Consider the following 13,970-nt stretch of genomic DNA (forward strand, 5'->3'; position numbering starts at 1 on the left):
AGTATTACATGAGTCTACTTCAAAATGTTCGTGGAAAAAATAGAAATAAAAGATAATATGAATCTTTCCACGAACATTTTGAAGTACCCTTGTATTTTGAGCTGCCTTCTAGACATCACCAAGTGTTCATCAAACTCTGTGTCTAGGGATTGAGCTAGTAATCGTCATCGTCATCTCCTTATTTCCTGTCCCTGTTAATGATGGCATTTATCACTCACCAGGGCCCAAAGCCTTGAATTTTGAGTATTTGAATCCTTTCTCCACTCTTATATCTAGTCAAATATCAGATTCTACTTATTCTGTTTTCAAAATATCATTTACTTCCATGGCTTTCTATCCATTACCACTACTCTAGTTCAGACCCTTATTGCCTGTTACCTACATCATTTCAGTAACTGCTGATGTGTCTCCTCCCCTTTAATATCTGTTACCTCCCATCTCCATCTGTAATATATTTTCGTGCCAGTATAATTTCCCCAACACATACCCCAGTCATTTTTCTCCATTGTCTAAAAGCCTTCACTAGCTCCAAACTACCAGCAGAACAGAGATCCTGTTCTGATTTCTGGAATTCAAAAGTTCTAGGATCTGGATGCAACTTTACTAAACTTTCTTTCTACCGCTTCCCATCATGCACCTTACTTTCCAGACAAATTATTTCCTGGTTCTTATACTCTTCCTGTGTTCCACCTCCATCTCTTCATCTTCTGACCCTTCATCCTGGACTTCACCACTCCAAGTCTCCAAGTATCCCAAACACTGTGTAATTACTCACGTCTTCCCCACATGCTTGACACTGCAGTGATCTTTTTCTCCTTTGAACTGCTGTAGCACTTTATCTATCTATGGCACTAATCACTTTCTGTGTCCTAGACATATACATTTCCCCGCACTAAACCTAAACTGTGAGCTCTTTTAGGTCATGATTTATTTCTGATTTATTCCAGTAGCTCAGCCTTTATTGTTGTGCATTATATGCTCAGTTAATGTTTGTAGAAAGAAATAATATGATTTACAACAGCTCAGTCAAGTACAAAGGGAAAGTAACATTAGCCCCTTTTGAAAGGTCAGGAAATAAGCTCAAAAAGGTTAAGACATTCCCTAAGGCCTGTTGCTCTGTACTGCCAGAACTCTACCTGAAACAATTGTTTTTCGAGTGTTTAAGCTAAATGCATTCCATTGTACCATACTGCCTCTCCAAGGGGCTCTCATCAACCAAGCCAAATAGCAGACATAAATAGTGTATGAATTGTGTCCAAAGAATTAAAATGTGTTATGAAAGTTCTAAAAAAATATGCCTTCTGTCATTTCTGAGGGTAACAGTCATATAATAACCCATGTCTTGAGTTTTACAGGGGTGTGTTGTGTGTGTGTGTGTGTGTCTGTCTGTGTGTGTGCACGCGCGCGTGTATGTGTGTACACAAAAGGGAGATGGAAAGAGAAAGACAGTATTTACTCGGGTTAGGAAAAGAATTCATTAAGGAAGCAGGAAAAGACAAACTGGAAATATCTGTCAGTCTTAAAAGAATGATGGCACATAAGTTTGGAAGATGCTTGAAAACTTACTGCTTTACTCTCTTAATACTGTAAATAACTTTCTTTCTTTCCTGGAAATCCTTCCTGAAGCATTGGTTTTTATTTGTTAGGTTATCTCACATTCTAATAACATGTATTTTTTTCCTTTTACCAGAGGAAGAAGAAGAGCAGGTGCCCACTGATGGGGGCACATCAGCAGAAGCCATGCAGGTTCCCTTGGAAGAAGACGATGAATTGGAGGAGGAGGAAATTATTAATGATGAGAATTTCCTGGGTAAGAGACCGCTGGATAGTCCTGAAGCTGAAGAAATGCCAGCCATGAAGCGACCACGACTGTTAAGCACTAAAGGGGATTCCCTCGATGTGGTATTACTGGAAGCTCGAGAACCACTCAGCTTGATAAACACTCAGAAGATTCCACCAATGCTCTCTCCAGTCCATGTACAGGACAATGCAGACCTAGCACCTCCGTCACCAGAGCCGCCAATGTTGGCTCCAGTTTCAAAATCACAAATGCCAACTGCAAAACCTTTAGAAACAAAGTCATTTACACCTAAAACTAAGACTAAAACTAGTTCTCCAGGACAGAAGACTAAATCACCTAAAACTACTCAGTCGCCAGCCGTGGTCGGAAGTCCTATTCGGTCACCAAAAACTATATCCAAAGAAAAGAAATCACCTGGACGTTCCAAGAGCCCCAAAAGCCCCAAGAGCCCCAAGGTTATGACTTATATTCCCCAAGTACCTGTCAGACCTGAAACACCAAATAGGACTCCTTCAGTTACGATAAATGAAAAAATTAGTAAAGAGACCATTCAGGTGAAACAAACACAAACACCCCCTGATCCTGGAAAACTGAACAATGAGAATCAGCTGAAAAAGGCTGTTGTAACAGATAAAACAATTGATGACTCTATTGATGCTGTGATTGCACGAGCCTGTGCTGAACGAGAGCCAGATCCTTTTGAATTTTCTTCTGGATCAGAATCCGAAGGAGACATTTTTACCAGCCCTAAGAGAATTTCAGGTTCAGAGTGTGCCACTCCAAAAGCTTCCACTTCCACGAATAATTTCATGAAGTCAGGATCCACTCCTCTGCCTCTTTCAGGTGGGACTTCAAGTTCTGACAACTCATGGACAATGGATGCCTCGATTGATGAGGTTGTACGTAAAGCAAAAATGGGAACGCCTTCAAATATGCCTCCCAGCTTCCCGTATCTCTCTTCCCCTTCAGTTTCTCCTCCCACTCCCGAGCCTCTCCACAAGGTGTATGAGGAGAAATCCAAGCTGCCTTCATCAGTGGAGGTAAAGAAGAAGTTGAAAAAGGAACTGAAAACTAAAATGAAAAAGAAAGAAAAGCAAAGAGATAAGGAGAGGGAGAAAGACAAAAGCAAGGAAAAAAGTAAAGAGAAGGATAAAGTAAAAGAGAAAGAGAGAGAAAAGGAAGCCAGCAAGGAAACCAAGTACCCATGGAAGGAATTTCTTAAAGATGACGATTCAGATCCTTATAGGTTTAAAATAAAAGAATTTGAAGATGTTGATCCAAAAGTGAGATTGAAAGATGGGATCCTGAGGAAGGAAAAAGAGAAGCATAAAGATAAGAAGAAAGATAGAGAAAAAGGCAAAAAAGATAAAGATAAGAAAGAAAAAGTTAAAGATAAAGGCAGAGAAGATAAGATAAAAGCTCCTGCAACCCCACTCGTATTGCCCCCAAAGGAAATGGCTCTGCCCTTATTCAGCCCCACTGCTGCGGTGAGGGTCCCCTCCATGCTCCCGTCTCTGTCCCCAATGCTTCCAGAAAAACTGTTTGAGGAGAAAGAGAAACCTAAGGAGAAGGAAAGGAAAAAAGACAAAAAGGAGAAGAAGAAAAAGAAAGAGAAAGAAAAGGAAAAGGAGAAGAAAGAGAAGGAAAGGGAGAAAGAGAAGAGAGAGAGAGAGAAGAGAGAGAAAGAAAAGGAGAAACACAAGCATGAAAAAGTAAGCAGTTTATCATTTTCGACACTATCTGAACAAAGTCCTAGTGAAAGATACAGGTAAACAAAGCCAGCAATTATATGTGTATTTCAGATGTAAATCTCCCACAACTTAACTGGAAATACATTCATAATGAGTTACAAAATTTTAATTCTAAAACCCATAAACTTGCAAGTAAGCACCCTATGCACTGGAAGATGTTAAAAATTCATAGCCTAAGAGGAATCTAATCACAGACTGTAAATTCTCTATTAACCATACTGAATCTCTGGCAGTTTTAAAAAATCTGTTCACTTAAACAGTGAATAATATTCTTGTTAATTATCAAGTCCACTGTATAGTATTTTGTACCCAAATATTAGATACCTAAAGAAGACAGCCTCCATTTTTCTTATAGCATACATAGCCATGGCACTGTTTTAGGAAGATAGCAAGGCCATGGAAGGACATCTGACTTAGTTTTCTTCTTGATGAGCTGCTTTGGCATGTATTTAAAGTCATGGCTATGTACAGTACTTTCAGTAGCATCTCTTATTCCTACCATTTTCTGCTTTAATAAGATTAGGACACATTTCTGAGTATCTAAGCCTGAGTATCTAGACTGATCTGGCAGCCTAGTTGGTGGGCAGAAAGTAATTCCACATAGCAGAAATGTCTTACCATGTCAGTAAATCGGACTTTTCATAGAGCATAGCAGAGAAACTGGTAGAGATCCTGCAGCTTTGTAGGAACTAGGACCTTGGTCCTTTTGGTACAGGTTGTGACCTCTGCTCTCAAGGTCCTGCTCTGTAGTCCATGGTTATTTGGATTATAGAGGTTGACTGTTTGATTTGAAAGTTTCTTTTAAACTTTCTGAACAAGTTTCTAAGTATTTATGGTGTCTACCACAGAGTGCTCAAAGACCCTTTCCCTGCCCTCTAGAAGCTGTCCTATTTTGTTTGAGCTTGGTTATAAAATAATACCCAGCAGTTTTTTCCATATAATGAAATGTGATGTATATGACCTACAGCATATCTATTACCAATAATTTTTCAGTATTTTAACTTCAGACTTATCTGGAAAAATTAGTTTAGCTGACAGCAGTGATGGCAGCTCTAACATTTTTCTGCCTTACTTTATTTTTTCTTCGTCCTTCTCCTTTTCCTTCTCTTTCTCTTTCTTTTTCTTCTTCTCCTTTTTGTCTTTTTTCCTTTTCTTCGTCTTCCTTGGCTATTCTAAACTATAAAGTAGAATGAAAAGCCCAATATCAATAAGTTAACAAGACAAAGAAATCCAACTCTTATTTCCATTTTAAAAGTCATTTTATGATTATATTATTATGTTATTTTTGTAGAGTGCTTGTCAGGTTTTAAAGCACTTCCACACACCATTTTCCCCCTCCTAACGTACCTGTAACATAGGTATTATTATCAACGTTTATGGATGAGAAACTGAGCCTGAGAGAAGGTCAGGACCTTCAGCTATATTTGACCAGTTGCAAATATAGCCATAATAACTTTTGCAGTGATAAGCCTAATAGTACATTTCAGAGCAATTTAGATTTTTTTATTAAAATTTTTGTTTTTGTATGTGTCAGCATGACATTATTTTAAACCATGAATCTTTGGTGTTTAAATGAATGTACAGGACTACTTTAATTAAAATTTCGTCTTGATATTATGTTTTTTGGAGGGAGAATCATTATGAAAAATAAATACATCTTGTTATTTATGTTATTGAAGTTGGACAGTTGTACCTATAATCTTAAGTGGAAGGTAAGCCAGAATCCATCTGTCAAGTATGTTTCCATATTTGAATACAATCTTATTTGAATCTGACCTGGAAAAGCACAGTAGTTTCACCCAAAAAATGATGACGTCACCATCTGTAGATAAATAGGCCTACTGCTGGTCCCCAGAGGGTACAGGCTTTGGCAGTCCCATGGACCAGGGTGGGAATTCCAGCTCTGGTACTTCCTCTGTATTCTCCAACCTCTCTGAACCTCTCAGGCCCTCTGCTTCCTTCCTTTTGTCTCCTTCCTCCTGTTTAATACCAGGAAGAGACAGCATCATTTTAAAGTATAGCTTACTTTTGCTTAAAAATAGTAGTTTCATACTATCTCTAAGAGTATTTTGGCTAAAAAGGCCTTTTCTTCTACCTTCTCATGGAAAATACTAAGTGAAGACTCGTTTGTGATATTTAATCAAGGTGAATATATGACTATGACAATTCAGAATTTTCTTACAGATGACCAATAATGTTGATAATCAACCTATGGATAATTGAGAGTTGTTTGTAATGGAAAGCCCATCACTTCTATAAAGGATTCTTAACATTTTTACCCTGTTGATTGATGAATTGTATTTGCACTAACCTTGGCTATTGAATGAACTAACTTGGATAGTAAATGATATTAGTAACTATCACTTATTGAGTGCATACAAATTCCAGGCATGGCCAGAATTTAATTATTTAATCCTCGCTACTACTCTCAGGGTTTGGTATTGTTGTTCCTACTTTATGGTTGAGAAACCTGTGCACAGAAAGTAACTAGCTGCAGCTGGTGAGTGGAAGCGCTGTGACTTGGCCCAGATCTGTCTGACCGAAGCCTGGGCTCTTTACTACGCAAAGTGACCTTCACGGGCCAGTCACAGCCGTCTGCTTTGGTGCATCTAAGTGACAGATGCTAATGAGAAGAGTGAGAATGGTTTCACAGACTTGAGTAAGGTGACATCATGATCTTATGAAATTTGAGTCTTTGAAGAAACGTTAGATAATTCCTGCTCAACTGTCTGATTTTATAAAACAGGAAAGCGATATCCTCAAAGCTTTACTAACTTTAGTAATCAGAACAGTTCAAAATTTTAATGTTTCTTTAATCTATCCTCAAATCTTTTAGCATTTTCCTCCAAACTTCTATTGAATTTAAGCAGTTCGTATTTTAGAGAATGATAGTCTTACTGGTTTCTTCCTTTAACAAAAGATTTTCATCTTTTTTCCTTTCTATTTAAAGTAATATTGCCTCATTTCAAGTCTTTTCTCATCAGCTATCATAATTAACTAGTGAAATGAAAGGTCTTCAGTAAATAAAATAACCAGTAAAGGGGGGGAAATATTCCCTTCCTGTTTCTCATAACTGTGTTCCAAGAGGAAACCAGTAACTTAATGTGTAAATGAGTATGTTTGAATTTATAAAAGTTTACCAGGGACCACCTCCCAGACTTGATCTGCATGACCTCTGCGCACTTTCTGGAAGCCTGCACTCTGGTTCAGCTGTCCACCTGGATGCCACTTATACTGAACCACAGCTGCACAGCTGCTTCTCTAAATGGAAATAATGTAGCGACCTTAATTTTTAAGTAAGACAGCAAGATGGTTGGTAGTCATAGTTCAGCATCCACAGCATTAGCTGATTAAATCTGGTTTTCATCAGTACTGTTTCTGGGTTTCTTTCTGACTAGCATAGATTGAAATCTGAACTAGTGCTTGCTAAATTTGCTGCAATCCTAGCTAGTACACATATATGGTAGGGTTTTTTTTTTTTTCCCCTTTTTTTTTTACGAAAGGAGTTTAACATTAAATAAATAAATAAATAAATAAACTTGGACAGATTATATTGACAGAGCTGCCCATTACCTTTGCAGAAAGTCTCTGTCAAAAGATAAACTTTAAAGCTGAAATGCATGAAAGAGTTCCAAGATAGAATTTAAATTTAAACTGATTCTTTATAGATAAGCTTTTTAAAAATCCACCTCTTTGCTTCAAGTCAGGATTTTAAAAATAAATTTCTCCTTTAAATCTCTTGAGCGATTTTCATTTTTTGCAAGGCCGCACTGCTGGTGTCCCGGAAAAATGGAGAGTCAGAGCTTTATCAGTTGGTGCCCTGAGGTATGTGGCAAAGAAGCTAAATCCTTGAAGATTAGCAAAAAAAATGCAGCACATGGCAATAAGGGGCTTATATGACTACTAGTATTAGTTCAGGTGAAAGAAGTATTGCTTATACATAAAACTGGACAAATCCACTGACAATGTATTTTTAGTTAGCTACAAAGGAGTCTTATATTGCCGGACTTTACCTCTTTGGTGAATTGGGAAGCTTAGTAATCCACTGTAAATGCTCTTCTGCTCACCCCAATTCTCAGCATTACTCCAAAGTGCAGTTCTTTTATTTTAACCTAAAAACTCATGTTGTCCCCAGATTTTGGCTTCATGCCATTTTAAGATGTTATTAGTCATATTGTTTAAGTAATCGAGGTCATTGTCATATAGTTTGTTGTTTTCTGGGTAGTACACATGAGAAATTATTTTATGATTGTAGGAAATGTCTCTGTTTTTATGTTGATAGGCAAGCAGATAAAGTTAATATAAAGAAAAACCTGGGAAGAAATTTTTATTTAGAAATTGTACTTTCTATATCTATATTATTAGCATTCTCATTAATCTTTTTCTATACTTCCTTGAATTTTTTCTAGTTAAATCTGATTTAATTTATTTAGGAATGAAATTGAGTTATTTAAGTAGTTTTTTAGGTAAGGTAACCATATGTTTTGGTTTACCTGGGACAACCTGGTATGTGGTAAAATAACTGGCTCCCTCTTCCATTCTCAGAGGTGTTTCTGTTTGGATGAGATGGTCACCAAATTACAGATAAAACTTTGACCTGAGATAGCAGGTACTGAATCATTCATTAATTCGACTAGTTGACTGAATACCCGTTGCCTTCAGGGCACATTCATACCATTTTTAATCTGACTTATAAAATGTGTCTCCATTTTTGTTTGCTTACTTTTTTACACACTGTATCATTTAACTTTTTTTAGCAGTAGATCATGAATAGACCATGTCTTGATTCATTTGCCCTGCCAGGCTATTCAAGACAACATTAAAAACTCATCTAGTTTAATCGAGTGGAGGTGAGGCCAAAGTTAATCTCAGCTTCTACATAAATCAGTTACCCTTCCATAGTGAAAAAAAAAATTTTACAGCTGACCCTACCCATCTCACAAGTATATATCATTCATCATAAGAGACTTTGGCCAAAAAAGTGAGTAACTCCATACTGGACTTCAAGGTTACCAGAAAAAGGACTCAAAATGTGTGTCAGAGAATCAAGGAGCAGTGCAGTGGAACAGGTTATGAATTTGGTGTTAGGAGACATGGATTTAGGCCATTTATTTACGAACTTTGTAACTCTGGGAAAATCACTTACTCTTTCTGAGCCTTCCTTACATGGGGATAATAATACTGTCCACACCTACCTTATAGAGTTGTGAAGATCAAGTTGGATATAATATATGTAAGACACATTTTGCTAAGTGCTGTACAAGTTTAAGTTATAATTATCGTGTAGTATGGTAATAGAAATCCCTCCCTCCCCACCAAAAAAGAAATAATGAAAGTTAAGGGCTGGCTGGTTAGCTCACTTGGTTAGAGTGTGGTGCTGATAACATCAATGTCAAGGGTTTGGATGCCTCTACCAGCCAACCACCAAATAAATAGGTTTCTTAGGTAGATTAAATCATTTGTGGCATACCTGACTATAGAGTATCCTAAGCACTTAGTATATCAGACCCTATGATAAGCACTGGGAAACAGTAATAAACAAAACAGACATGGTCTCTGCCCTCATCTGGGTTAGCTGGTAATCCAAATAAACAGTATCAAAAGCATAGATGAAGTTGGAAGTTTTAAGAATTTTCTTTGGTATCACTCAGTGCTCTGGAGGATGGTTTTAGATTGGTTCAGGATGTATGGTGTAATAACCAAGAGGTAAGAGAGTCAAGGGCACCTGCAAGATAAGTTCAACAGGTGTGTTTTGAGCACCTGCTGTGTGCCTAGCACTGCTCAGGAGAATGGCTGAAGCAGCAGACCTTGATGTGATGACAGGAAAAAATTCTGGGAAGAGACTGGTAAATACACATGAGAAAGTAGTAGATTTGATCCATGTGCAATATAACTGTAATACAATATCTTGAGCATTATTTTATGTATTCATTTTCCTTTGGAACCACTACACTGTTCCATGATGATTTAAATCTCGAGCTTGAAATATATCAATCAGTGATTTGCAGCTAGTTGTCAGAGACTGCTGGTGAACTACTTGCATATAGCAGCCCGAGACCAGAGATGTTAAACATCTGGCAGTGCCTTGGGACAGTCCCACACAACTAAGAAAATCCCACCAAAAGTGCCAATCAAACCCCCATTGAAAAACTCTGACCTAGGTAATAATTTGGAACTGCAGAGCTTTTGTTTAGTTTGTTCACTCAAAATATTTATTATACCTTGAGATCTTCAAACTGAATATTGTGACAAGACTCCATCATACTTAATTACTTTTCTGGGACCGACTAGTATCTCAAATGTTTCTGAAGTCTTCAACTTATTCAGCAGTCATTGTCTTCACTATAAATCCTTTCTAAAAGAAAGAGACTGTGTTTTTTTCTTTTACAGCACTTCAGATCTTTATACTACTAGCCCAAAATGGAGCAGTTTAACGCTTTAATACACTTGGTGTTTCACCTTTCTCATACGATAATGAAAACTGAAGACGAGTCGAATGTTTGCCAAGTCCCATAAATAGATGCATTTTATCTTATAGGGAAGATATCATTGCAGTTTTTTCTATTTATGTTAAGTCTGGCAGTTACTTAAATGTTCCACCAAATGATATAGATAATTCTGTTTTAAGAGAAATTCTAACAATGTAGTAAAATCCAAGCAATTAACTCAAACTAATAAACCACAGAAATAACTACTGTATTTATATAGTATGATTAAAGTTCACAGAATTTCTCATGATGCCAGGTAGCCTTCAGCTGTTGAGAAACAAAACCGCATCTAGCATTTTAGCCATATTTGATACTTAAACTTGTTATTGAGTTTGTGGGGGTAGGAAGGTGGGAGAAGTAGTAGGAGGTATTTCATTAAAAAATATTCTGAACTCTAATGTGCTACTAATAACTTCAACAGATAAAAGTGGAACCTGTCACTCCAGCCCCCAGTCCAGTTATCCCCAGATTAACCCTCCGAGTTGGTGCTGGTCAAGACAAGATGTAAGTATAAACGTTTTGAATCCGAGCAAAACGAGTGAAACAACCTTCTCTACCCTTTCCTAGTGGATTTAGAACTCAACAAACCTGTTCCAGGTATGAACACTTAGAGTCAAGCTTTATTTTGAAAACTCTTTATTTTCAAGTTTTTATTGGTTTCTTCCTCAGAGTTAACACTTTAACATATAGGATCCTTTTTTTTTTTTTTTCTTTTTCTCTTTTTTAAAGACTAGCACATGCCATCATTTCTGCATAGTATTTAAGGTTCTGGTTATCTGAAAATTAAGCTATGTATTAAATGGATTGACTGCCATATTATACCAGGTGGATGTAATGTTATCCTTTCTTGAGTATGTATCTCTCTCACCGTGGCAAAGAAGGAAAGTTCTCTTCTTGCTCAGGGGGCACATGGTTTTATTCTGCACCTATAAAACAAAGATAATGCCAAAGGCTTGGTGAAACAATGTATAATAGTAATAGAATAGTTTCCCACTCTTTTTTTTTTTTTTTAGGAGAGAACTAGAAATTAAATCCAATGTTTGCTGTTTGTCTTAATTTTTACTGAATCATCATATCCTTCTACCCTTATTTAAAGTACATTAATTGGATATTTTCCTTTTATTCCTTTTTTTCAGAAGCATTAAGGCTTACAGTGCTTTTACATGATACCAATAAGATAAGGGAACTGATTTTTTTTTTTTGTAAATCATGTTGAAAATCATTCTCCTTATTCTAAAAGGATATACTGTACATCATTTAAATGAATTTTACAAGCTAAAAGTATAAATTTACAACCTAATTTCTCCCAGTAAGCCCAAAAATGGGATTTACATGGCAAACAATCAAATATTGTGTAGAAAAATATGCTTTACAAGCCATTCCATTTCCATTCAGTGGTTATCCATGAAAGTGAGAGTGGAACCCAGGCATTTATTTAATAGGTAGAGTAGAGAAGAGAAAATTTGCTTTGTGTTCTCAGGAGTTATCTTAAAGTTTGTGTATATTTTATGCTACTGCTTTTATCAACTCCAAGTATAGCATGATGAAAAAGTCCACCATGATTGTGATGGGTGGTAGTAGAGAAGCAAGCGTGTTTTCAGGAGAGTGTATATTCCTCTGAAGATATAAAGGGAAAATCCAGATGATTCATATTTTTCTTACCTAAATTCTCTGGATAGTTCCACATTACTCTTTTTGGTTGTGCCTGTAGGGATTTAGACAATGGTTGGTAGTACTTCTGACACACTTAGAAAATGTAACAAAAATACTGTGGATTCAGTTCTTCTTAAACCAGGTATCTTGTGCATCTAGTTCCCTCTATCTCACCTACAAAAGTTTGAATAATATTCTCATCCGTCAACTGGTAGGTGACAGAGGAGATGGAACCAAAGTAACTCTTCATATCATCTCCTTGGAAATTCTGTGGATGGGCTCATTTCTCTAAGGGGAAGATGTTCTCATTCATTATTCAACAAATACTTTTCTCCTACCAGTTCATATTTATTCCTGTTTTCTCAGTAGCTTACTATGACTTAATCTTTACTTCCATACAGAAGTTTGGCTGGCTCATTCCCTTTAGAGAAACAAGGCTTGTAAAAAGGCATTGATAGTTATACTCATCTCATCTGCCCTAAATATCTTTCAGTCATTCTATTGACTATTTATTCTATTTTCTCCTCGCAATGAATCACTCACCCATACACATAAGATATTGGAAGATGTGAGAAATAGATTCTATTACTCTGGAACAAAATGTCCACTATCAGGGAAATTATAATACCCAGACATTATAGGTAAATTGCCCCTGAAAGCATAACATTATATAACATGTAAACTTTCAGATATTTAGGTAAATAACACCCATGTTGTATGGAGGATTAATCGTTTGACCAAGGGCAGATGCAAGAAAATCCTTACAATGAACAAAAATAAATAAGTATATTACATTATGAATTAAAATAAGAGAGGAAGAAAGACAGAGGTCTAAGTCACATAGTAATAAGATTTTATGTAAAGTAGAACTTTTTCAGTAAAGTGCTTTTTATTTATTTATTTACTCTGGTCTGAATCAGGTGTCAGCAAACTGTGGCCCTTGGGCCAAACCCAGCCCGCTATATATTTTTGTATGAGCCACAAGCTAAGAGTGGTTTTTATATTTTCTAGTGGCTGAAAAAAATAATGCAAGAGTATTTTTGACACCTGGAAATTAAATTCCAATTTCAGTAGTCTTCTACAGCTGTAGAATACATGGCTTATTCCATGGCGGTGACAATGGGAGAGCACCGGTGGATTTGTATAAGTGTGCCTCTAGTTAGTTAGTACACACGTGGGGTGTAATAATACTCTTTTGAAGTGAAATTAATGAGCAGACTGGGATTCAAAAAGGGGGGTTTGCATAGTCTGTGGGTGGTAGTGTTTATTGCTGAAGAACAGGCAGAGAGAATAGTCTTTCGAAATTATGGGAAAAAGAAAAAGCTTTATAGGGTTCAAATTATACCATCTCGTTGGAAGATCTTTAAAACAATATTTAGTTTCTAAGTCTCAAATAAAGAAGTTACGTCTTCTGCTCTTGATCAAGGAAAGTACTTTGAGGTTAGATTGTTTCCTCTGCTGTCTGTTATTATTATTCCTTGAAGCAAGACGGAGGTAACTTGTTTTTCTCTTGATTTAACATTCCTGCAAACTGTATTCTGAAGGGGTCTATGGTGAGTACAGGTCCTCCTGGTAGTTTTAAAATTCAAGATGACTTTCCAAGGACTCAAATTTCTTTAACATGGGTAAAAGAATGGGTTCCTCAGTAATGGGTATCCCGAGTTTCCTATAGTCTGTATTGAAGATGAAACTAAAATCCAAACCCTGAAATTACAATCGCAACACCTATAAAGCTTGTTAGAGTAGTAAGAATGGGGAAACAATACACTGAAGTTAATTGTCGAAATATCTGGTCCGGCCTAATAGTCAAGTCCTGCCCTGATGCCGAGATAACAGGTAGGTTTCAGCTTGCCCAGGAGCAGCCGCCTGAGAACTCTGTTTATTGATGAGGATCCTGAGCTCCCACCTGGACTTGGGACAGGGTAGGTGAGTGTAAAGTCTGCTGTGGTGGAGTGGGCCAGTGACAGCACAGTTGCCATGTTATTTGACATCCCAGCTATATTATTTGCTGAGTTAGTTTATTTTGAGCAAGTGTGGGAAGACTTCATTGGCTAATTTATGGCATTCATTCTTTTGTTCATTTCTGTGAAGTAAGTAGAGTAAGGTAATGGGATGAAGCGTCTTAGGGACAGGGACTGTTTAGGTAGGATTACCAAGAAAGACATGGCAGAATAAGACCTGCAACTTTTCTAAGGTTAAATGTGTGACTGTGTTTATAAAGTGCATAATTCTTTTAAAGGAACCTCATGGGGGAAAAAAAAAAGGTAATTTTAAATA

At 36.9% G+C, this 13,970-nt stretch overlaps 1 protein-coding gene across 3 annotated transcripts in view; it reads left to right on the forward strand.

Moving 5' to 3' along the window:
- The window catches only part of TAF3 (TATA-box binding protein associated factor 3), a 188,580-nt gene that overhangs the window by 143,851 nt on the left and 30,759 nt on the right, over window positions 1-13,970 (forward strand). For all 3 annotated transcript variants that reach the window (XM_063100018.1, XM_063100016.1, XM_063100017.1), the window contains 2 exons: window positions 1,691-3,513; window positions 10,462-10,544. In XM_063100018.1, the coding sequence (XP_062956088.1) occupies window positions 1,691-3,513; window positions 10,462-10,544 (1,906 nt within the window). The remainder of the gene's footprint in view (window positions 1-1,690; window positions 3,514-10,461; window positions 10,545-13,970) is intronic.

The sequence above is a fragment of the Cynocephalus volans genome, chromosome 6 (assembly GCF_027409185.1).
Source record: "Cynocephalus volans isolate mCynVol1 chromosome 6, mCynVol1.pri, whole genome shotgun sequence".
Taxonomy (NCBI): Eukaryota; Metazoa; Chordata; class Mammalia; order Dermoptera; family Cynocephalidae; genus Cynocephalus; species Cynocephalus volans.